Source organism: Xenopus laevis, chromosome 4S (genome assembly GCF_017654675.1).
Source record: "Xenopus laevis strain J_2021 chromosome 4S, Xenopus_laevis_v10.1, whole genome shotgun sequence".
NCBI classification, from domain to species: domain Eukaryota; kingdom Metazoa; phylum Chordata; class Amphibia; order Anura; family Pipidae; genus Xenopus; species Xenopus laevis.
This window is the reverse complement of record NC_054378.1, coordinates 90,345,168-90,370,968: the sequence shown is the minus strand read 5'-3', so window position 1 is coordinate 90,370,968 and position 25,801 is coordinate 90,345,168. Positions and strand designations below refer to the sequence as shown.

General features: G+C 37.8%; 1 protein-coding gene across 3 annotated transcripts in view; it reads left to right on the top strand.

Moving 5' to 3' along the window:
• The first annotated feature begins 685 nt into the window (after positions 1-685).
• LOC108715697 (DENN domain-containing protein 1B) overlaps positions 686-25,801 on the top strand; it is a 106,811-nt gene continuing 81,695 nt past the window's right edge. For 2 of the 3 annotated variants that reach the window (XM_018261090.2, XM_018261089.2), the window contains exons 1-2: positions 688-1,213; positions 6,848-6,912. In XM_018261090.2, coding sequence (XP_018116579.1) covers positions 1,197-1,213; positions 6,848-6,912 — 82 coding nt within the window. In that variant the 5' untranslated portion in view covers positions 688-1,196. Of the gene's footprint in view, positions 1,214-6,847; positions 6,913-25,801 lie in introns of all 3 variants that reach the window. The other variant, XM_018261091.2, reaches the window with a different exon arrangement.

Here is a 25,801-nt window from a genome sequence, read left to right as displayed (position 1 = left end):
TCGTTCGGCGCCCTGGACGCAACTTTGCATTTTAGTGAGTTAGCGTTGTCCTGGCGAATTTTTGCCTGGCGAAGTGTGTTGATGTGAGTGAAGCCATCGCTGGTGAATTTCCAGAGGTTTATGAATTTTCTCCATGGTATTTTTTTTTTTTTTGCCTTCAACGACTCCACTCATCTTCCTGTACAACTTCCTGTACATCAGAGGCTTTGCCACTGTAGTTGTATCATAAGTAGTCAGTTTGTAACGGGAATTGTAGCATACCTCCCAACATTTTGGAAGTAAAAAGAGGGACAAAAATGTTTTTCCCGCACCCCTTTCTGTGGCCACACCCCCTAATTACCATGTTTGTTTTACAAAATTTGGCAGGTTATGAAAGTTTGAAAAACTGTGTTTTTGTGTCTCAAAATTGTTACAAAGTATCTTATTTGCACCTGTTAGTTGTTCTGGGCTCTCTGCTAAAAGCCAATTAAGTGAGAAACTTTGTTTCTTTTTCTGGCTGTTCAGTGCATAGAAAAGAGGGACTTTCCAGTACAAATGAGGGACTGCGGGTTGAGCTGTCAAAAGAGGGACTGTCCCTCCGAAAAAGGGACAGTTGGGAGGTATGTTGTAGTTCATTAGAAGTTGCAGTGACAAAGCCACAGGTAGAAAGTTGCTGTGCTCTTCTCCCATCACCTCTCCTCTATCTCTATTCCTACTTCTCCCCTGCCTCCCCCACCCACTGGTGACGTCAGCGGAGGCTCCACCGGCAACTTCCTGGTCAGACTCAGAGTGAGAGAGAGACGGCTCGGGACAGGGCTACTGTGGGGCGACAGTACGGCAAAGAGCAGGGAGACTGAAGCGCCAGAAAGAGCCAGGCCAACTGAGAACGATTAGAAGTGTGACACGAAGTCAGACAGGTTTGCTAGTGGGTGCGAGTGTAGCAGGTAGTCTGCGAGTGCTGCTGAGAGACAGGGGCGGGCTCAGTGATGTCAGTGTTGTAGAGAAGGGGCCACAGACAGAGATAACAATTTACCTGGAAGCAGTTCAGCTTGTGATAGTGATGAAGTGTCACGAGACTGACTGAGGGACATGAATAGTGAGCGAAGTGGGACATTCACTTGCAGTACTGACATACAGGGTGTCCCCCATAACTGTGACAGCCATTGACATGTGACCAATCCCCCTTTAGCTTTAACTGGGACCGACATGAGCTGAGCATGGACTCCAGGACCAGGTGAGACCTCACTGTACTTGCTCTATATATATATGTACAAATATATCTATATGTTTCTCCATATGTAAGGGAAACATTATACACTGGGGAATGGGATGAGTTGCCATGAAATGATTTTAGACGGGGGAATGCCTCTAAATGTGTATCATGACCAGTGGTTTGAGCTATGACAAATGATTGATGCCTTTGGCTTCCCCTCCCCAGCAGACGCACCTGTTGGTTTTTTTCCAGTCGCAGCCCCAGTCTGATTTCAGGGTCTCTGTTATTAAGATCTCACTCCTGCAAGTCCTGTGTTCACTTAGGGCTCTTACTGACGAGCGGTTGAAGCTGCGCTCCCCTGCGTTCTGTTTTTCTGCGTTCAGCCGCAGGGGAGCTCAGGAATAGACGCATTAGGCGCATGTAGGCGCCGAACTCAGGAAAAATGCAGCATGTTGCGTCTCAACCTGCGTTCAGCGCCTACAGGCACCTGTGTGAGTACAGCCCCATTGAAAAAAGCTTAATGCGTCTATTCCTGCGCTCCCCTGCGGCTGAACGCAGAAAAATGGAACGCAGGGGAGCGCAGCTTCAACCGCTCATCAGTAAGAGCCCTAACAATGGAGTCACAGACACATTGACTCTTTATGTGCCAGCGATAGTTGAATGTACAGGTCTGGCACACAAGAACCAATATGCCAGTGCCATGATCAATAATGTGCCGTGTGCTGTCTAAAAACTAGGGATGCACTGAATCCAGGATTCGGTTCGGGATTCCGCCAGGATTCAGCCTTTTTCAGCAGGATTCGGCCGAACCGAATCCTAATTTGCATATGCAAATTAGGATTATGATTTGGTTCAGTATTTCACGGAATCTTTTGCGAAGGATTCAGCAGTTTGGCTGAATCCAAAATAGTGGATTCGGTGCATCCCTACTAAAAAACCTCATTACAGAAAGATCAAACTCCACCTGTACAGAAAGGGTTAAACATTCATTTGGTGGCACTTAATGTAAGGTTAATTATATAGTATTTATTACAACTTCTTTCAGAATTATTTATTGGCCCGGGCTATATATAGCTTTCAACTAGGCTAGCCAATATATAAATAGACTGTAATTGGCTCAGTCATTCAGCAAATATCTTTATAGTTGAACATGCTCTTATATGCAACAGCCTTGACATCCTTTAAATCTCAGATTCATACAATTTTAGCATTTTTTAAATGAAATAGTAAGGTAGACATTACCAAATTGCCAAAGGTTTGTGACATCAAACAAATAGAATGCTACTATTTTCTGAGATGTCAACGAGCTGCTCTTTAGTTGTGGGGAGCTACAAATTCCAAGACCATCTTCATAAACCAGTCAATGTTTATCCAAGGATGCTGCTGATTATATTTTAGAGGCTGTAACCTTTTTTTTTGTAGGCTTAAAAGAACCTGTTTAAGTATTATTAATAACATGTGTTCATGAAGCAGTAACATATTGTGTGGGCCTGGGCAATACATTGGTGTTTGCATAACAACTAATAACTGATACAAGAGGTAAAGAGGGCCCTGCCAAAACTAGATTACAATAAAAGTATTGGCGACCCCAGGTGTTTCAGGAGCACTGTGCGACTGCAGGTTATTTTGAAACGGGTGCTACCATATTGCAAGTGGCAATGATATTTAAAGGAACAGTAACACCAAAAAATGAAGGTGTTTTAAAGTAATGAAAATATCATGTACTGTTGCCCTGCACTGGTAAAACGGATCTATTTGCTTCAGAAACACTACTATAGTTCATATAAACAAGCTGCTATGTAGCAATGGTGGAAATTGAAAAAGGCTATATGGCACAGGTTAAATAGTGGATAACCGATAGCAATATTATGTTCTACAGAGCTTATCTGCTGTTTAACCTGAGCCTTTTCTTATTGAATGGCTGCCCCCATGGCTACACAGCAGCTTATTTAGATAAACAATAGTAGTGTTTCTGATGCAAACACAGCAGTTGTAACAGTGCAGGGCAATACTGCATTATATTTTTATTACTTAAAAACACTTTACTTTTTATGTTACTGTTCCTTTAATAACAGTCCCCTGAAGAGCTGTGCTGGCAAGTTGTTTCAATAGAGTCCATTGTGATCATTTGGCCAATTCATGCACAGCTTCTTGCTTCTTGTGTTCCTGCTGTGTCTTGGGTTATATGTATTGGCTTTTTACTTGCTGCTTCTACCCAGTGTAGCATACCTCACAACTGTCAAGTTTTCGTGGAACAGTCCTGATTTTGACCGCTCAACTCACAGTCCCGGATTGTTACTGAAATGCAGGGCCGCCATCAGGGGGGGACAGTGGGGACAAGCGTACCGGGCCCGGGCATGAAGGGGGGCCCGGCAGCGCTGCATTTTTTTGAAGATCCGGGCCCCCCTTACGAGCGCCCGAGCCGTACGTCTTGCCTCTTCAGTGCCGAATGCGGAAGTGCCGAAAAGCCGAAGCCGATGCGACGAAAAGACCCGAAGTCACGGAAAAAGCCGAAGTCCCGAAGTCACGAAGCGCCGAAAAGACCCGAAGTCACGAAAACAGCCGAAGCCGAAGTCCTGAAGCAGCGCAAAGACCCGAAGTCACGAAAACAGCCGAAGCCGAAGTCCTGAAGCGGTGAAAAGACCCGAAGTCACGAAAGGAGGCGAAGTTGAAGTACTGAAGCCATGAGTTCAATTCTACTGAACACCAGTTTGTGTTTTTTTTTTTTTTTAATCCCCTGGCCACCAATGTATTATTTTAATATTCTATAGGCCCCTGCCACCAATCTTTTTTTTAAAACTTTTGTTTTTGGGGCCCCAATTTTTTTTTTAACTCGTAAGGGGCCCCTTGCCACCATTGTTTTTTTTTGGGTTTTTTTTTTAAAAAAAAAATTAATTTTCTTTTTGGTGGCCCCAAATTTTTTTAACTTGTAAGGGGGCCCCTGCCACCATTTTTTTTTTTTTCAAAAAAAAATTATTTTTTTTTTAAATTTTTTTTGGGGCCCCAATTTGTTTTTAACTTGTAAGGGGGCCCCTGCCACCATTTTTTTTTTTTTCAAAAAAATTTTTTTTTCTCCAAATTTTTTTTTGGGGCCCCAATTTGTTTTTAACTTATAAGGGGGCCCCTGCCGCCAATGTTTTTTTTTTTTTCAAAAAAAAATTAATTTTTTTTCAAATTTTTTTTGGGGCCCCAATTTGTTTTTAACTTATAAGGGGGCCCCTGCCGCCAATGTTTTTTTTTTTTTTCAAAAAAAAATTAATTATTTTTCAAATTTTTTTTGGGGCCCCAATTTGTTTTTAACTTAGAAGGGGGCCCCTGCCACCAATGTTTGTTTATTTTTTAGTTTTTTTTACATTTTTTTTGTTGGGGCCCCAAGTTTTTTTTAACAGGGGGCCCCTGCCACCAATGTTTTTTAAAAAAAAAAAAATTTTAATTTTTTTTTTTTTTGGGGCCCCAATTTTTTTTATAAGGGGGCCCTGACCATCAATAGCTTTTTACAACTTGTGTGGGGGGGGGTTACTTTTTTAGCGCTGATGTCTGTGTGGTCTTTTAACTGCGATGTGGGCGGGATATGGGGCGGAGCTTGGTCGTCAGTGTGGGCGGGGCCCAGGGGGCCCCAAAAATTTTGTTGTACGGGGCCCCGTGATTTCTAATGGCGGCCCTGCTGAAATGTCTGACTTTCTCTTTGATCTCTTGCACTGAACAGCCAGAAAACCACATTTATAGATACCATAGCTCCACTGGGGCATAGACTGGCGTAGATGATGAACAATCTCTGTAAAAGGGCTGCAAATACATGTCAGTGCTGTATAAATAAAAACTTTAATAGGGTTTAGGAAAGTCTTGCTTTCCAAACTTTGTAAGGAATACTGAACTATTTATAGATTATCATACGGCCATGGTAAATCTGTTTAGATGTGTCATGTTTCATCTCAACTGTTTTGGTAACCACTGCATGTTATACCTAAAAAGCAATAAAAAAATGTTTTCAAAGACATTTAATAAGAATATGGCCTTTGTATGTTTGTTATAAAAAGACATTATAGCAAGCAAAGAACAAAAGGCTGCTGTTTTTGCTCCATAAAGATGGCAATGTAGTTAGAGTACTGAGTTCTGACCTTGATCCTGACATGGGCACTTTTTGCATTAAGTTTGTATATTCTCTCTTTGCCCATTCTCCAAGACTTGCAGGGTTGTTATTCGGTTCCTGCTGAAAAATTGATCTTAGCGGGTGTTTTGTATGATTCCAAAATGTTACAGTGATTGTAAGCAGCATTATTGCAGGAATTGATTTGAATCATAAACGATCTTTGTAAAGTGAACAATACAAGCTTAAACTTTTATACATTCCCTTGGTACAGTGGGAGTATGAAGACACATAAAAATGGTTTGTTGGTTACGTTACAATATTCTGACATGGTGATACATATTTAGTAAAGGATAAAAATAGAATTACCTATCAAATGATATAAAACCCCAGTTCACTTGAAAATGATGTTTCGTTTTGAGAATATGAAAACAGAAATTTTCATAGATTGTCCGCTATGGCATGCTGGAGCATTGAGGATCAGCTGATGAGACCAGTTCTTTGGCCAAGACACATGCTTTCCAGTATAATGCAACAGAGTTAGGAGGTGACTGCCATTAAAAAATATAATCAGGTAAATGGTTAGAATGGGCTTTACCTTCATGTGGTAAGGTGGCTTAGCATTCTTTCATACACGTGTAACTAAGCCCTATCCCTTTTTCTTTTTTTAAATGATTGCAGATACACAGACAGAATAAGGGACAGGCAATATGGGTTGGTTAATCCCCTGTGTGTCTGTATACTATAATTAAAGGAAAACTATACCCCCAAAATGAACACTTAAGCAACAGATAGTTTATATCATATTAAGTGGCATATTAAAGAATCTTACCAAACTGGAATATATTTTAAGTAAATCTTGCCCTTTTACATCTCTTGCCTTGAGCCACCATTTCATGATGGTCTCTGTGCTGTCTCAGAGATCACCTGACCAGAAATACTACAACTCTAACTGTAACAGGAAGAAGTGTGGAAGCAAAAGACACAACTCTGTCTGTTAATTGGCTCATGTGACCTAACATGTATGGTTTGTTGGTATGTTTGTGAGTACAGTGAATCCTATGATCCCAGGGGGCAGCCCTTATTTTTTAAAATGTCAATTTTCTATTTATGATTACCCAATGGCACATACTCCTAGAAAAGTATATTATTATGAAAATGGTTTATTTACATGAAGCAGGGTTTTACATATGAGCTGTTTTATGCAATATCTTTTTATAGAGACCTACATTGTTTGGGGGGTATAGTTTTCCTTTAAGGGAGCATTTACAGTGATAAACTAATATCTTAGGAGTGCCTCTTAGTTTCCCTTATTGCTTGTTCTGGACATCAAATTGTGGGTGGCAGCAGAAGTACAGATGGTAGGTCTTTGACTACTGTGCGTCTGCTGAACATTATGTGCATGCATCTGTGACATCATCAATGGGGGCCTTAGACAAAACACAAAAGTGTAAGAACACATGCAACCAGTTTGAAGGGGTTAGAACAGCTGAACTTTTTTATACTTCTGACTTGGAGCAATAACTTCTCTTGAAACCTGCTAAAGCATCTGTTTGGTTCTGTTTCAGGGAAAAGCCAGAGAGAACCTTTGATCTGGTGATAAAAGTTGAGTGTCCATCCTCTGAAAATGAAGGTAAATAAATGAGTAATGTTTTCTGTTCAAACATTAAAAACTTGCTTTCTATTAGGCTGAAATTGTATGCATCTTCTTATGGCTTGATATACTTCCTGTGGTTGGAAGTGCTCACAGCAATCATAAAATATTGGCTTTATTTTTCAAACAACCATAATTTCGATGTAAGTATCATATGACTCAATGCTCACTGTCCAACCAGACCTTGCCTGCTAGCATCTTAAATGAAGAAGAGTGTATGTGGTTTGGGGTTTTTGCAAGACTTATGATGCGAAACATTTTTCAGTAGAATTTGAAGAAGAGGAAAATGTTCAGACATGACTATTAATGCATTGAATATTAGAGTAGGATTTTGATCACATTTGGTTCTTCGCAGTCCACCAACTTTCTACAAGGTCTAAACTAATTTCTAACTTCTGTCTAAAGCCTATTTTTGTTTGGTATTTCAATAATTCGGTTCATCTCCTACTTATTCCACAGCGCTGTACAATAGAATTAAAATCAAAGTGAAATGTTTGCAGTATTAGCATAGTATTTGAATCTTTGTGCACTTTCAGGGGCATTCCATAGAATTTCAAGATCATGCTGAAATGACTAACTTGTCTCTTTCTGTAACATAAAGAATTGAGGGCAGATTTATTATGTGGTGTGAAAACAACAACAAAATTCACCTCAAATTGCCAGGCTTCACTGTGTAAAAAATGATGTTTTTTTAATGCATTTTTTCGAGCGACTCCCACTGGAACTTTCAAAAGTTAAAAAAGTTCTAAAGCGGTGTTAACTAACAACATAAAAATGTGAAGTAGGTGGTGCATATATTTTACTGCTCCCTGATCAGCTAATTGTATTTCGCATACTTATGGGTTTATTTACTAAACTCCTAATGCAAAAATCACGAAAAATTTGTGATTTTTATTTTCTATAAAATCAGACTTTTAAAAAATCACGAATTTTTTGGAATTTATTAAATCCTGAGGATGGAAAAGTCAGAATCTGAAAATCCGGCATCTGAGACGTGTCGAGGTTGCATATACGGTAAGTCAATGGGAGAAATCCCAATGATCTTTTGATGTGTGCTGGGTTTCGTGCAATACCCTGAAGTTTTCATTTGAAAATGACAAAAAATCTTGAAAATCAGATGAAAAAATCTAAAAAAAATGTGAAAATCTGATTTTATTTACCGCAAAGCAAATTTTCAGGAAAATGTAATCATAAATAAACGTAAAAAGCCCGAGCTGATTTGAGAGTTTGTAGCAGAAAATATTGAGATAAATTTGAACTTTGATAAATAATCCCCTTAAGGTGGCCATACAAGGAGAGATCCGCTCGTTTGGCAATGTCGCCAAACGAGCGTATCTCTCCCTGATATGCCCACCTTGAGGTGGGCAATATCGGGCTGATCCGATTGTGGGTCCTAGGGCCCAACGATCAGATCCTAATGGAGGCTTTACGGGCGGTCGGATTGCGGGACCGCATCAACGAACGGATGCGGCCGCGACTGGATTTTTAGTCCCATCCGATCGAGATCTGGCCACCTTTAGAGTCTCTAAAAAACAAAAACAGCCAGGACCTGCAAGGTTTTTAAATAAGAAGGGCACTAGTCAGTAGTGATGGCGAATCTGTCCTGTTTCGCTTCTCCAAAAAGTCGCAAAACAAAGCAAATTTCACTCATCACTACTGGTCAGCACTTACAGGTTAGCAGTTGGGAGTGCCTGGGAATGCCTTGCTAAATTGCAACCCAACATTATCTGGACTTTCTGCTTTGGCTAAAAGTTACTGCTAGCTAGCAACAGAAAAATAATAAATAAGAATGTCATGTACGCCTATGATTTGTAACTGTATTTTTCAGGAAGTAACTTGAGGAACAAGGTAGACTTATGTATGACAGTATTCAGGGGCGCTCCGCCAATGAGCGAGCTGAGCCGCTCGCCTCAGGCGGCAGCGCCAGACAGGATTCCAGGGGCGGCAAAAAGCCGCTCCTGCACCTTTAAGAGCCGAATTTCCGTTTTTTAAACCGGAAATTCGGCTGCGCTATTGCGAGAGAGCGCAATTGCGCTCTCCGCAATCGTGTTCCTGCCTCCCCTCGCCGACAGGTAAGTCGGTGCGGGGGGCGGCATTGCAGGAGCCGCCTCAGGCGGCTCCTTCCCCAGAAACGGCGCTGACAGTATTGTTAATCATGATATTAGAGTGCTGTACCTGTTATCCGTATACCTTTTTAGGTGTCAGGTGGTAAACAGTCTGAAAGATTCCCTGCTCAGGGTCAAAACAAGCCAATATGAAAATCCAAAAGCACACTGATCTGTTTTTATGAATGCAAAGGTGATTTTATTGGCTCAAAAGGTAGACATCCATTCATGGCATCGTTTCAGGCCACACTGGGCCCTTTATAAAGCCTAAATTTACCCACTAAGCACTGTGTTGGACTGTATGGATTTAAGACACATGAGTTTTTATAATACGTATGATATAATCAATTGTTCACTGGACTTTTACATTAACGATACATGGGTCAGTGCACTTGTTGATTTGATTGCAAAAATTGAGAATGGACTCGAGGACTACAATGCAAGAATTATCTATAATGAGATGTACATTTGTTTAACTTCTTGGCACTGGATATGTTAATTATTCTATCCATCCCCCTCTTCTTTCTCCACCCCTATTTTTTCTTTAAAATATCAAAACGCCATTTCCCTAAGCTAGCATAAAAGCATTTTGATGGAAAAATCCTATAATGTGTTTTTATGGTGTTTAAGGGAAAAGACAGACAGGGTGTTTTGCCACATACTATCACACTCTTACAAGATTTGAGTAGTTCACAACATGAACACACTTTTCTGGTGGTTCTCAGTATTTCTAAATCTGAAATTGAAAGTCAAGTCATATTCTCTTGTTGGTTCATACAAGCACTATTTTTTTAATATTTAGTTCATGCTGAAAAGGGATCTGTACTTGCCTTTTAATACAGGACACTTTGCTATCTTGGTTTGCCACATGTAGTACCGTATATATACTCGAGTATAAGCCGACCCGAGTATAAGCCGAGGTACCTAATTTACCTAAGAAAACTGGGAAAATTTAGTGACTCGAGTATAAGCCTATGGGTGAGCAATTCATTTTAGGACATTGCCAATTACATGGCATAAAATTCAAGTAGCAAATAGATCACCTGGTGTAATTGAATTAATTAACCAAAGGGAACTGACTTACGTCAGAGAAAGTGACAGTGTTAATCAAGATAAAAAAGATATCCCCTTAATTAATTATAGCATGTAATAAAATTGATTGACCAAAATGTATTCCAATAATTATAAACACACAATAAATTGTAACTAATATTTAAGAGAAGAAAAAAATAATACAAATAACAGGGATTAACTCCCATAAATTACTCAATTACTCAATATTATAAAGTGCTAGTGCAATAATTAATTCTGTGCGACTGACTAGTTCTTATCCGCAATTAAATTGATTTATTGCTCAATAAAATTCCCTGATTTCCACATTCCTAATTACGTGATTAAGTTACCCCTTAAAAAAACTTTTTTTGGATACTATTTAACAACACTTCCTTGTGACTTGAAAATTAATTCTTATGAGTACGTTCTTAATTAATTAAATTGAGTAATAGCAAAGCACAGATAAGAATGGTTAGGAAATGGTAGATGGTGGAGAAGTCCCGTTAGAGCTGTCTATTGTTTTTCTATCTGAGAGACCCCACAAAGAGGAGAAGTCAGGGACACTGGGACTGTGGTCTCTGTGGTAACCATATCTAGCTGATGGAAAGAGCTGGCTAACTATAAAACCACAAATCCCAGTGCTCTTAGGAAAGAAAATAGATGTAGAGAAAAAAGAGTTGGATTTCCAAGCAGTTTGCGCCAAAAGGGTGCAATACGAAAAAAGTTGTATTTTTTAAAAAAAAACCAAGGTTTAGTATAAAATGGTATAGACTGTTGCTTTAAAAGGATCAGTTGCCGACGTGCATTTCGCAAATTGCTTTATCATAGGCAGTGTGTGGTGCTTTAGACGGTCACTATTTATAACTTCATATAAAGAACATAAATGGTTAAAAACAAAGCCCAAAGTAGCATGTTTGTATCTAATTATTAATAATAAGTTACACATAAATTACAAAATATTGCTACTATGTAAAACTCTTGAGCAGATAAGTTCGATCTATTAAATATATCCGAGGCTGTCAGCTGTTCTAAAAGGCTAATATAGTGATTTGTACACTTCCTCAATTATTTCGATCCATTGGATTAACCCATTGCGGGCTGCTCCATTAATTTATTAGTATGGCCCTCCCCACGCCCTAAAAAATGTGATGAGAACCCTCCTTGTTAGTATACTATAATAAACTTAATTATATAAATTAATGTGAAACTTATTATTAATAATTAGATACAAACATGCTACTTTGGGCTTTGTTTTTATGTTCTTTATATGTATTATTGTTGTTTCTTTTGTGGGATATATGTTTGTTGAGGTATGTGTAACTAGGGGGTTAATGTATTTTAACTTAACTGACACATCATTGTGACACTGTTGGTTTCCCGCCAAAAGTGTAGATTTAAGGCATACTGACAATGTTTCAGCACTTTCAGAAAGGCCTTGGATATTTTATATTATAAGTCCTGAGAGTGCAGATCCTTCGTGAAGTATGATGTAAATATTGATGTTTCTGCACCCTGGCATGCAAATTGATTTTGTCGAGAGTGCTGGTAGCCCTTTGGATTTTTTTATAACTTCCTGAAGACGGCTCATGTAGCTGAGCCAAAACGTTGAATAAACTACACTCATTTTCTTTCATTTAAGACCTATGCGTGCGGACTATTTGTTGCTTTGCTTTTATTGATGTAAATGTCCCAGCACCTAGGCATCCATTTTGTGTTCTGTGTGCACCGACCTAGCGTGCATATATATATAACCTCTATGTTGCCAGCACTCTCGACAAAAAGGTTTACATGCCTGGGTGCAGTGTCCCACGTATTTATCCAAACCAAAACGCAATAAGGTCCGCACTCTCAGGACTTCTTAAAAGGATACAATGATTTATTGTAGAAGTTACTTTTCTTTCCTTTTAAGAAGTCCTTGAGAGTGCGGACCTTATTATATTATATATATATATATATATATATATATATATATATATATATATATATATATATATATATATATATATATATATATATATATACTCACAGTTTATATGTTACAACATTTTAGCCATTCTCCCCTCATTGAATTGACTGAATACTTACTTCCTCAAATTTGTCCCCTGCCAGGTAATATACAAAGGATCCCTTCTTTTAGCAAATACAACCTTTGCTGTAGTGTATCTCATTGTTATTTCAACATTATCTGCTCTGGTGTAATATTTTTACAGTTTCTTCTTCCAAACACCCACTTAATTTTCTGCTCTTTTGTTGCATCTCAGGAGCACCTTAGGGAACTACTGTATATATGTAACACTCTAAACTGTTAGTTTTCTTGTTTTCTGTATTGTTTGATACATATCTCAGCACCATCATGAAGAATGTCAGCAAATAACAACTGCTGAAACAGTTGCTTTGTTAGAGATGTTAGTAAAGCTCAGGGACTGCTGTAGGGACTGAAGCTGCTGCAGAGAATCCGCAACTCCCACTAATTCTGCTTCTGGGATACATGAGAGAGTTTAAAATTAAACTTAAAAACATAATCTAAAAAAAAAGCCATTGAAAAAAAGAATTGTTTCTGTTGTGAAAAATACAAATAACGTGTTTGGAATGTGAACTAGGTTTGATGCAATAACCCAGAAATTTAGCTCCTTTTTTGGGCACAGCTTTACACCTCTTGGACAATAAATGCTGTTATCTTTTTTTAAAAATGAATAGTCAGTAGTTTGTGAAGGGAGCCTTTTATCATTCATACTCTTATAACTATTCTATCTCTTTTTTGCATGAAACTTTATAGGCCCAAGACGGCATGCTTTTTCTATAACTCCGCTAATACTCTGAAAAGCTCCTTTGACTGTTAATACCAACTTCTGTCCCTGGCCTTTTCTTTCTCCCCATTTGTCCATGTGTCTAACTGCTGCTTCCCTTCATATGTCCTTTTGCTACTTCAAATTTAACATAGCTAAAACCAAACTTTTTCTTCTCTCTAGCATAACCCTTATTGCTGCTTTTTCACTATCAGGGCCTCCACTATTATTTCATGTAATCAGGTTTTCTGACCTTGAGTCTTATGTTTCTGCTGTCTCCTTCACCTCATATGTGCAGCCTCTTAGATCATACATCCTAATAACATTGCCAAAGCACATCGCCTTCTTACTTGTTACATTGTTATTAATCAGCTTTATTATCACTTTGTTCAGTTGACAATGCAGTTAGCAGATTGATTTACCATATTTAAGAGCAGATTTATCAAAATACAAGTTGGTGGGGAAAAAAAAACAGGCAAAACACATGCGATTTTGTTTCTTATATGCTAGTTTATTTAACTCAACAGAATATTCCTGCTCCTGTTTTTTTGCAGAAAAAAGTCACATGCCAGTGAGAATCTCATTGTACCATTCATTTTCAATGAGGCTGAAAATCTTGAATGTTTTAATAAACTGGGAAATTAAATAAATAAAATTCATTTTTTAGAGAACATTCCCATTGACTTCTTGCCAGCTTTTATTTGCTGAGTTTTTTCTGTTTGTTTTTCCTTTAATAAATTCCGACTGTTTGAGGTTTCGGTTATGTGGGTTTTCCCACGTCCGCATGTTTTTCTGCGTTTTTTATGAATCAAAAGGAAAAACTGCCAACTCGATTTTTGATAAATCGACCCCTTCATTTTGTTTTCTCTGATAACCTTTATGGCAAAAAAAAAAAAAGTAATACATGCTTGGGGCCACATGGAGTAACTTAAAAATACTCTGGTCATTCCTGCACTTTTATACATTTACTCAACTGTTTTTCTTCAGTAGACATCTTAGTTATGTTGTAAAAAAACAATTTGCCTCCTTGATGGTGATATAGCTAGTAACACCTCTATCAAAGTGAGTTTATAAACACATTATAATTTAAACAACACACTTCCAAGCTGAAACAGCCTGTCTTGGAAACAAATATGTAGATTCTCTTAAAAATAATGCGTAGTTTTAAATTATTAGCCCCTTGATGCAGGATTCCTCCTGCTGTTCCACTGGTATATTCTCCCTTAGTGTAGTGATATGATTGATGCACTAACATGTCTTCTTGGTGTGTGGCTTCCTCTAATTTTACAACATAAATTATTTTCACTCTTTCCTATTCTAAATCTTTTTTTCCTTTGGACTGCACTAAAATTAAACTTGTTTTGCATCTAAAACATTGCCATCTTGATCTCAAGCACTTTCACAACTTAGACTTCCAGGGAAGTTTTTGAGATATTTTCACAGCTAACTCCAGAATAATACACAGCTGTTGTCTTCCTTATTATTTCCTGCTTGTGTCATTAACACCAGAGATTTGGCAAAACTTCAAAAGAGACTGAAGCTTGAACACAAACACAGGAACTCATCGGGAGACCTTGGGATCAACACTATTTAATGTCTGTTGCTTTATTAAAGACACTATAAGCTTAGCATTTTCATTCAAGGATATATATATATATATATATATATATATAAATATATATGCATATATAGTGTGTGTGTGTGTGTGTATATATATATATATATATATATATATATATATATATATATATATATATATATATATATAAACAAAATAAACAAAAAGTCCGCACTCATAGATCTTGTGATGCAAAAAAACCCCAGTATTTATTCAACGTTTCGGCTCTTAGACTCGAGCTGTCATCAGGAAGTGGTGACGGCTCGAGTCTTAGAACTGAAACTTTGACTAAATACTGTGGTTTTTTGCATCACTATGAGTGCAGACTTTTTGTTTATTTTAATATAAATTGAGGTTCCAGCACCTAGGCATTTATTAGTGTTCTGAGTGCACCTATTCAGTTGTTTGTGTGTGTGTGTGTGTGTGTGTGTGTGTGTGTGTGTGTGTGTGTGTGTGTGTGTGTGTATATATAGACCATGCTGTAACTTCATATTGTATCCTGTAGTTTTTCATACTTATTCTTATGTGAATCTAAAGCCCCATAAGTGTTGTAATTGTGAGTTTTGAAAAGGAAGTAACAGACAAAAGCACAAGAAATCATGCAAGATAATTCCAATATTAAAATCAGTGCCAAACCAGAAGGGAAATGCTAGTTAGTGAATCTTGGTAGAAAGGGGAACTAAAATGCATTTTGCACAATTAAAAGCTTAAATGGGATACAAAAAAAGACACGAATAACAAGGAAAAACATAAAATTAATAAATAGTCAGGTGTCAGGTTTTTATGTTACCGACTTCAGTTGGTGGCATAAATCTGCACAGTCTGTTTAATTGCTTGAGTATTGACTATTGGGTAGGCAGATTTGGCATAAACAGGCATACAAACACTGAAATATATATTATATATGTCATATATTAAGAGTGTATGTTGTATTTATTTGTATTACTTATTTATTGGTGTGTACAGTGAGGTTTGTTTGTTATGTTTGAGAAATTATGAAAGTTTTGTTTTCCAAGGGCAACAGTATAAAGGATCCCTTGACTTTTAGTAGCTAAGGTAGCAAAACCACCTCCCATTCACTTCTCTGAGAGTCTCCTGAAGGTGCTTGTGTAAGTGCTTGTCAGGTGAATTTTGCCTGGAAATGCTGAAGTCCATAGTTCAAACAGTTGCTTCACAGATGCTTGCAGTATTGATGTGCGGGCCGACCCGATACCAGCGGGACATGTCCTCGCATGGTGCATATGCTGGCTTCCGACTTCCGGGTTTCGTGTTTTATAGACGCTGTGCCTGCTTGCCCTGCCCCTTTTGTGACGTCATCAGCGGGGCGTGTCAGGCGGGTCTAAAAGCAACCCGGAAGTGCGGATGCGGGCAGCCGCGGGCCAAGGGAGTGTGGGTTAGTGAAATCCCGACCCGCGCATCACTAGCTTGCAGGGCACTTGCTTTGGGGTCTATCATTGATTTCATAGTAGCTACTTCATTAAAAGTGAAGGAACTTGCATTAGACTGATCAAAAATAACTGTTGGTTGCTATGGCCAACTGCACTGGTCCATGTTAGCACACATGGGGGCCTTGTTATCATTCTATGTTAAAAGTGGAGTGAAACATTACTAGTGATGTTGCCCATAGCAACCAATCAGCAATTACATTTCAGCAGTTAGAAAACGAAAGCAAAGATCTGATTGTTTGCTATGAGCAACATCACCAGTAATGTTTCTCTCCACTTTTTACTCAGCATGATAAATAGGCCCCTTTTTGTAAAGCTAAAATCAATGTGTGGCCATCAAAGTAGTACATATATACACAATCTTATACTAGACAGCTATTTACAGTTCTTGCATTACAATAGGGCCAACTGCCAAATCCATTTAGTTAGGTTTGTTGTCTTACTTCACTTATTTTCTAATAAGTATCATAAAGAGACCATACAGGTTATTTTGACTATTTGCGTTTTTGATTTCACTTGGTTTTGAGACATTCTCTAGATTTAGTGATGCTACTGTTCTTGTCAAGCCTAAAAAGTCTGTCTTGAGGCAAGCAACATAATTGCACCAAATCCAATTATGCAAGCTTCTGCCATAATATTCCGTCCATAAGTTTTGCTGTTTAAATAAAGCAAAACACTGAAAAAAAGCATTTCCTTATTTATTACTTTTTGTAGGAAGGGTTCCCCAGTCTTTGGGGTAGATTTACCTAGGGTCGAATATCGAGGGTTAATTAACCCTTGTTATTCGACTGCCGAACTGAAATCCTTCGACTTCGAATATCGAAGTCGAAGGATTTAGCGCTATTCCTACGATCGAACGATTGAAGGAATAATCGTTCGATCGAACGATTCAAAGGATTTTAATCCATCGATCTAAGGATTTTCCTTCGATCAGAAAATTGTTAGGAAGCCTATGGGGACCTTCCCCATAGGCTAACATTGGCCTCGGTAGATTTTAAGTGGCGAACTAGGGGGTCAAAGTTTTTTTTAAAGAGACAGTACTTCGACTATCGAATGGTCGAATGCCTTCTTCTGCACTTATGCTTTCACACACACAAAACAAATGATAGCATGCACAGAGAATTTTGTATGAAAACATACTTAACAATACTTAATCATATTCACCCATCGCTGTGCACACATAGTTTTGTAAAAATGCTCACAAAATTTTGCATACAAGGACAAAGGACAAGGAATGAGAGGAAACGTTGGTCACAGGACTTGTGGTACAACAGAAGAGTGAGTCAGTTATTTACACCTCATTAAGATTTTTTTTGCAGGGGTGTAATGGATGTTGCATTAATTTTGCAATGGAGACTAAAAACATTTAATTTGACATGATGTTAAAAAAAAGCATACCATCTCAGCATATTAACATTTATAATATATGGTTGGGTCATTCATTATTTACCACTCGTTGTGCTACTTTTGTTGTGCCAAGACAAGCAATTTCACAATGTCCATACATATATACAGTATTTATGCAAACACAAAGAAAAAAAAATGATATGTACACATCATAATCTGTGCAAAAAAAATATAAGCAAACAACAAACAGGTGTACGCAGGGTTATTCAGTCACTCATTTCACTAGGAGAAGGAGATTCAATTATTAAAATGTTGCTCCACAATTACTAATTTATCTACTATTTCCATCAGTGGCTTAAAAGAGGTGACTATTGAACCATCCATGGAGTCAGCACTACTGTCCCAACCTTACCCTAAACTAGCTCCACATCCATGCAAACTTGTATCCCAAATACTGGCAGCTGCATGTTTGGTCATAGCCCTTCATTGCTTGGCTCCCTCTCTCCCTATCTTACATGTTATCAATAGGCTTAAATTTATCCAGTCTATGCACTATTTATCTGCCCTCTTGGAGGACAAACTAGATCTCCATACATCCATATGGTCACCATGGGAAAAATTTCTCACTAAACTACCATAGGAATGATAATGTCCATAATGTCAATGTGGTCAAACTACGCACTGGCTTAATTTTATTTTATCTTGATTATATTTCTGTACTTTTCATTTGCTTTTTTTTATTTACCTTCATGATTTTATCCATTTGTTGATATATGATTATAACTTTATTAAACGCTATAGAATAAAAAAAAAGACATAATTAAGACAATTAATTTCCTTACTATTTTGAAGACATTATTCTGGAAGTGACCTCAAATTTTTTCAGCCCCTCAGCACAGTAATTCTTACAGTAGGATATCCGTGCTAATCCTCATTCACAGGGTTCTTTCAGAGTTCTTTCAGAGTAGGATAATTCCTTACTCAGTGACTTCCAGGGAACATGGAATATGTGAATAAGAAAATATCTGTTTTATTCCTCGTTTATCTCCAGTAAAAGTGTTCAAGCTATTCATATCAACAAAAAGCCAACCCAACCCCCAATCAGATTCTTGTTATATAAATTGACTTGTTTTTTTTAATGACATCATATTTTACATCTAAAAACAGTATTGACACTTCAGTGTTCAGTTGTGTAGAATATATATACGTATATATATATTTTTAATGAATTAACTTATTTTTTCAATTAGCAGGGCATTTTTATTTTCATCTAGATGTTAATTCCATACATGTACATCATTATGTTCTGTGTGGCAGTTGCCATCAGCTTTCGGCTTTTGGAGCAGTGAGTCTGTAGTAATTTTCTTTTCTTTGGTTTGCTGTGTGGGCATGGCCCAATGTTTTGATTATTAGTTTTAATGGATACAATTAAAGGTGAAGTTTTAAATGCTACGCTAGCTATTTACTCATATTGGACTTTATAGCTCTGCCCGAACTGGTTTGCATAAGGGAGGGAGGAGGGGGTGACTACAAATTAAGACACCTCAAAACTCCTTTCCTCTATTTTCTCTTGTTTTTACATACAGAAATACAGGATTTTTTATTTATAAATATATAAAAATTGCTATTGTAAGGTCTGAACATTTTTATCTTTAGCAAAAAATTGTCTAGAAATACTTTTTTCTTTCCGAATAATGCTGAAAACATTTACACCTTGTAGCTTGTTTGGGTGCCTGAGGGGCAGTCAGCTGCTTCACGTCTTGGAAACCTGAGTGACTCTTTCTCATATCTCTGACTGTGTAAAGTCTTTTACTGGACAACTGAACAATGCCCTGTTTCTCCATATGCCCAAGTGCCGAGATGATCTGCTGCACCACAGGATCCTCTTCACATTTCCACTCCAGTGACTGAGAGGATTCTCTTGACCCCACCCCAAAGGGGGCCCATGAAGCCCCTGTAGAATGGATATTGTGTGATCTGGCCCCTCTGCCATGCACATACAATGAGCACAAAGGAAACTCTTTTGTCTTGTACAACAAAGACTCAACATGTTTGGCACAATGGCATAGGCCTAGCACAGAAAAATCAGATTGTGTGGCATTTTGCAGCTTCAGTCCTGCTTAGCTATATGAGTTGGTGGGGGAGAAATCGGGATCCTAATGGTTGTTTACTTAAATCTACAGTACAGATACTGTGGTGTTCCATAACATAAAAATAAATACATGAAATATGGTCTAAATCTGTGGTCCCTAATCGTTTTTACCCATGAGCAACATTCAGATGTAAAAAGAGTAGGGGAGCAACGCAAGCCTTGAAAATTATCATGGGTAGTACAACATAAATGCTGTGATTGTGAATTTGGTAGCCCCTAAGTGAACTGTCTGCCCAGGGAAGGATCTGTTTGCCAGTAAACTTAAAACTCCAAGCCAGAAATTCAAAAATAAGCACCTGCTTTGAGGCCACTGGGAGCAACATCCAATAGATTGGTGAGCAACATGTTGCTCATGAGTTACTGGTTGGGAATCATTGGTCTAATGTGTTCATAGCTCCTGGGGCCACATACAAGAATGTGTTAAGTTTGACCTCCTCTTGTCACCTATTCTAAGTCGTGTGAGAAATGTAAAATGACTTACTGTGTAGGTGACAATGTTCAATTCTCACCCTTAAGCTATTTTAGGGAAGCCTGGAAGTCAGACCTACTATACTGTACGTGTTGCACTAGTTATTTCCCCCTGTTTTTGACTAATATCTATTTGGATTTACATTTATTTAAAAAGCATACCATTGGGTTGTAAATCACATGGACTTTTATACCTAAATGTTTAAAATTGGTCATTTTTACAAGTACAGCACTGCATAATACTGTATATTGGGAGTTTATAAATGTGTGATGATAATAGTGCTATGCACAATGCAGTATTAGTTATACTTTAGTATGGAAGTTTGGGAAATCTGTCATCACTTTAAAAGCATTGACACACTTAGGGTCAGATTTATCAAAGGTCGAATGTTAAATTTAATGTGAATTTTTTCACTCTAATAAATTCGAATATACTCACAACTCGAATGGGAACGTCTAAAACCCGAACGAATATTACCAACCCGAAAACTCGAATCAAATTCAAATCTAATTCAACTAAACTGTAATCAAGTTTTTTCTCAGAAAAAAACTTGAATGCCAGGAAGGCTATTAACATCTTAAAGTGGGTCACTGCTCCTCTGCCATTGACTTTTTACATTAACTCAGCAGGTTTAAAGGAGAAGGAAAGGTTTAAACTAAGAAAGCCTTATCAGAAAGGTCCATCTAAATATACCAGTAAACCCCCAAAGTAATGTTGCTCTGAGTCCCCTGTCAAAAGAAATACTGCATTTCTTTCCTTCTATTGTGTACACATGGGCTTCTGTATCAGACTTCATGCCTTCAGCTTAAACCTCATTGCCCTGGGCAAGAGCATGCTCAGTTTGCTCCTCTTCCCCCCCCCCTCCCATTTTCTGCTGTAATCTGAGCCCAGAGCAGGGAGAGACTCGGGCAGGAAGTGATGTCACACCATGTTAATACTGCAGCTCCTATCCTAAACAAACAGAGAGTTTCTAGAGCTTTTTACTCAGGTATGGTAAAACATTCTACAGAATAATTATTGCATTCTAGCTTGCACTATTGCAGCTAATCTATTGGCAATAAAATGCCTCCGTAGCTTTCCTTCTCCTTTAAGGTGGCAAATAGTCGAATTCGAGTTGTTCTCAGGGTCCGGGTGTGATAAATCTCGAATTTTTCTTTACTTAGAAAATTCCTTCGAATTCACTTTGACCCTTGATAAATCTGCCCCAAGTAGCAGATGGTTATATTTTTGAAACAAACTTAGTGATCTCTTTATATTCTGTATGAACCTGTTCATACTGTTACTTTGTTTGCCCTCCCCCCTTTTATTGAGGGTGACTATTGGCATAAAAAGCGTGATTATTTTTTAACACTGTCATCAAGGCAATTTGATTTATTTAATTGAATTAATGTGTTTCTTAACATTTCTCTATGTAGACCACTTGTAATGAAGTCCTAAAAAAGTACTGTACTTGCATCATTTGTTTCCTACCTATTATACGGTACTTATAACAATTTATTTCTGGAAAACTTATACTATACATTTTCAAGCAAACTATAACTTAAATTGTTGTACAAACTGTTCCAACAATTATATTAATTTCTTTTAACTAGGCTTTTAACTAACTGGGAAATAATACTTGATAGTTGAATGATACAGTGTGTGTGTGTATATATACTAAAATATTCTGTTATGTTAGAGTGGATGTGTCACATAACAGAACATTACTTCTTCAGCTCTTTTGGTTTCCACTGATTGGTTACCAGGCAGTAGCAATCAGGGCCACATGGGTCATAACTGTTTGCTTTTGAACCTGCTCATTCAAATAACTGATTTCAGTACAAACAAAATCTAACAAAAGAACTGCCTTTTGCACAAATTCTGCATGTAGAGAGACAGGATTTCTGATTATTTTAATAGAGTGAGCTCTAATACTTATTCTAGTAAAAAGGAGCCCCCCTATTAGATATTTGGATCTAACTGTCAATGAATCTCTGACACCCAACTGCTGCATGAAGAGAGAATGAAGAAAAACAGATGCTGAGAGAGGAATAGTGAAAATGAACTTGATTATTTCAGAAACAGTACAGATTGTTTAATTATATAGTTACATACATAATTAAATTGGGTTGAAAAAAGACAAAGTCCATCAGATTCCTCCAATGAAAACCCAGCATCCATACACACACCTCTCCATAGCTTCACATAAATTATATATACCCATATCTATACTAACCATAGACAAACATAGGGTGTAGTGCTACACAATCAATCTCACCGCTTTTTGTAGCGTCGGGTGCCAGCTGTGACTCTGTCTGCCCAGGTCCAGTACAAATTCCAATACAAAACTCCAGCAGCACTCCGGTATAGTGAAAGAATTTTATTTGTGCAAATGAAGCAACGTTTCGGGCATAACCAGCCCTTTATCAAGCTTGATAAAGGGCTGGTTATGCCTGAAACGTTGCTTCATTTGCACAAATAAAATTCTTTCACTATACCGGAGTGCTGCTGGAGTTTTGTATTGGAATTTATACTAACCATAGAGTTTAGTGTCGTAATAGCCTTTGATATTATGTCTGTCCAAGAAATCATCCAAGCCGCTCTTAATAGCATTAACAGAATCAGCATCACAACATCACCTGGTAGTGCATTCCACAACCTCACTGTCCTCACTGTGAAGAACCACATACGTTGCTTCAAATGAAAGTTATTTTCTTCTAGTCTGAAGGGGTGGTCTCTGGTGTGGTGATCCTTTTATGGGTAAAAAGGTCCCCTGCTATTTAGAATATCTTCTAATGTACTTGTAAAGTGTAATCATGTCCCCTCGCAAGCACCTTTTTTTCCAGAGAAGACAACCCGACCTTGACGGTCTATCCTCATAAATTAAGTCTTCCATCCCTTTAACAAGTTTAGTTGCATGTCTCTGCACTCTTACCAGCTAATTTATATCCCTCTTAAGGACTGGAGTCAAAAACTGCTCTGCATACTCCAGGTGAGCCCTTACCAGGGACCTATAAAGAGGCATAATTACGTCTAGATCCTTCTCAGTTAAGGAAACTCCCAACACACTGCCATTTAGTGTATAACTTGCATTTATATTATTTTTGCCAAAGTGCAAAACCTTGCATTTATCAACAATGAACCTCATTTTCCAGTTTGCTGCCCAGTTTTCCAACATAGTCGAATCACTCTGCAATGTGGCAGAATCCTCCATGGAACCTATAGTTCTGCACAATTTAGTATAATGTGCAAAAATAGAAACAGTACTTTCAATGCCCACCTCCAGGTCATTAATAAACAAGTTGAAAAGCAAAGGACCTAGTACAGAGCCCTGCCGTACTCCACTAACAATACTGGTCCAATTAGAAAATGTTCAATTTACCACCACTCTTTGTAATCTATATTTTAGCCAGTTCTCTATCTAGGTACAAATACTATGTTCCAGTGGGGCACTGTATTGAATGCTTTAGCAAAGTCTAAGTAAATCACATCCACTGCCATCCCAGAATCAAGGTCGCTGCTCACCTTCTTATAAAAAGAAATTAAAAGTTATTCTGGCAAGATCTATTATGCATAAGACCATGCTGGCACAAACTCATAGTATTATGATTTGCTACGAAGTCCAGTATCTTATCCTTTATTAACCCTTCGAAAAGCTTTCCTACCACTGACGTCAGACTAACTGGCCTATAGTTTTGAGGCTGAGAACGGGATATCTTTTTGAATAGCGGCACCACATTAGCAGATAATTTTGCATTCTTTTTACTGCTTGCTGCAATATCCTTTTCCATATCGATGTTATCTTTTTTGCATGATTTATTAGCCTCCTTGTACATTATAAATGATTTGGCTGCCCCAGCTAATTTGAAAGCCTTAAAAGCACTTCTTTTCTTACCCACCTCAACACCAACACTTCTATAAAACCAAAAAGGTTTTGCTTGCAAGGGGAATATACTTTAATGTATATTTATTAAGCAGCATTTTAAAGACTTCCCCTTTTTGTTCTGTGTTTAACCCTGTGAAAAGCATTTCCAACTTAATATGTTGCAGAGATGCCCCTATACTATCAAAGTTTGCACATCTAAAATTTTGTGTTTTCGCTATTCCCTTATAGAATTGCTTCTGCAACAGAATCTCAAAGGATCATGTTATAAAAGAGAGTTATTTCAAGTAGGTTCTTGAACAAGCTGGAATAAAAATTTGTCATTCAGCATATTTACAAACCTACTAGATTTTTCTGTCTTGGTAACCCCATTACCCCAGTCAATGTCTGAATAATTGATTGTATTTAGAAAGTTTCTTATTTCAGTATTCTGAAGATTACCGTATATACTCGAGTATAAGCCGACCGAGTATAAGCCGAGGTACCTAATTTTACCTACAAAAACTGGGAAAACTTGTTGACTCGAGTATAAGCCTAGACACAACTACAGCCCTGTCTCCCAGCAGTGCACATTCCGCCAAAGCGACCCCCCAGCGATCAACCGGACTTCTTTGGAAAGTTGATGGTGACAGAGAATTGCAAAACGGATTACTGTGTGCATTGTCCCACTGTCCAACTGTCCCACGACCATGTGCAGAGGGTGCTGTGTGATATTGCCATCACTGTTAATCTTTCGTATAACCAACAGTGGGCGCTGTGTGATATTGCAGTCACTGTTATTCTTTCATATAACCAACAGCGGGTGCTGTGTGATATTGCAGTCACTGTTAGTCTTTCATATAACCAACAGATGGCGCTGTGTGATATTGCAGTCACTGTTATTCTTTCATATAACCAACAGAGGGCGCTGTGTGATATTGCAGTCTCTCCCCAAGCGAACTGTTGGTATAGGAATGATTAAAAGTGACTGCAATCTCAGCTACTGCCCACTGACTTGAGTATAAGCCGATGTAGACTTTTTCAGCACATTTTGGATGCTGAAAAACTCGGCTTATACTCGAGTATATACAATTTTTATTTCTGTGATAGTTCCGCTTTAAGGACCAATTTCATACTCACTGAACAGTTATATCCCGCATCCCCCCCTTAAAATCACAGACATACTCTAGATTTAGAGAGCTGAAAAGTAGGAAGTTGGGTTCTATTTATACATTACATTTTTAACTAACTATATAAGAAACATTTTTTTATTTTGCACAGCCTATCAATTTACCCAGTTTTTATTTTTTATACTGAACTGTTCCTTTAAAACTAGCCCAAACCATGATAAACAGCCCAGAACATTATTCCTTGTTCAACACCAAGGGGCAGATTAATCAAGGGTCGAATTTCGAGGGTTAAAAAACCGTCTAATTTGACCCTTGAAGTAAAATCCTTCGAATTCGAATCGAACGATTTCAAGTGATCGATCAAATGATTTTTATTCTACACTGTCCCTATAGGCTAACATGCAACTCGGTAGCTTTTATTTGGCAAAGTATTGAGTTGAAGGATTTTTTAAAGAGACAGTACTTAGATTATCGAATGGTCAAAATGTCGAACGATTTTTACTTCGAATCGTTAGAATCATTCGATTCAATCGAATTTGACCAATTCAATGGTCGAAGTACCCAAAAAAATACTTCGAAATTTGAATATTTTTGCATTCAAACTATTCACTCTAGTTTAGTAAATCTGCCCCCAAGTGTAAATTTGTTCTCATTCATTTATATGTTTAATTGGTTCTGCCATAATATCCACTATATTAATTAAAAATGGTGGTGCCACAACCCACTGAGCATTACAATGCCCAGGGCAAATATATATTATGGTAAATTAGGGAAACTGTGGATTCAAGGAAAACATTTCAAACAGAAGGTTATTTAAGTTAATTATTGCATCTCAGATATTGGGATTCCAATTTATGGCTAGAGGACTTATTTAAAAGAACGCTATATAGGTAGGGAATGCATCTTCAAGTCCTAGCATTCC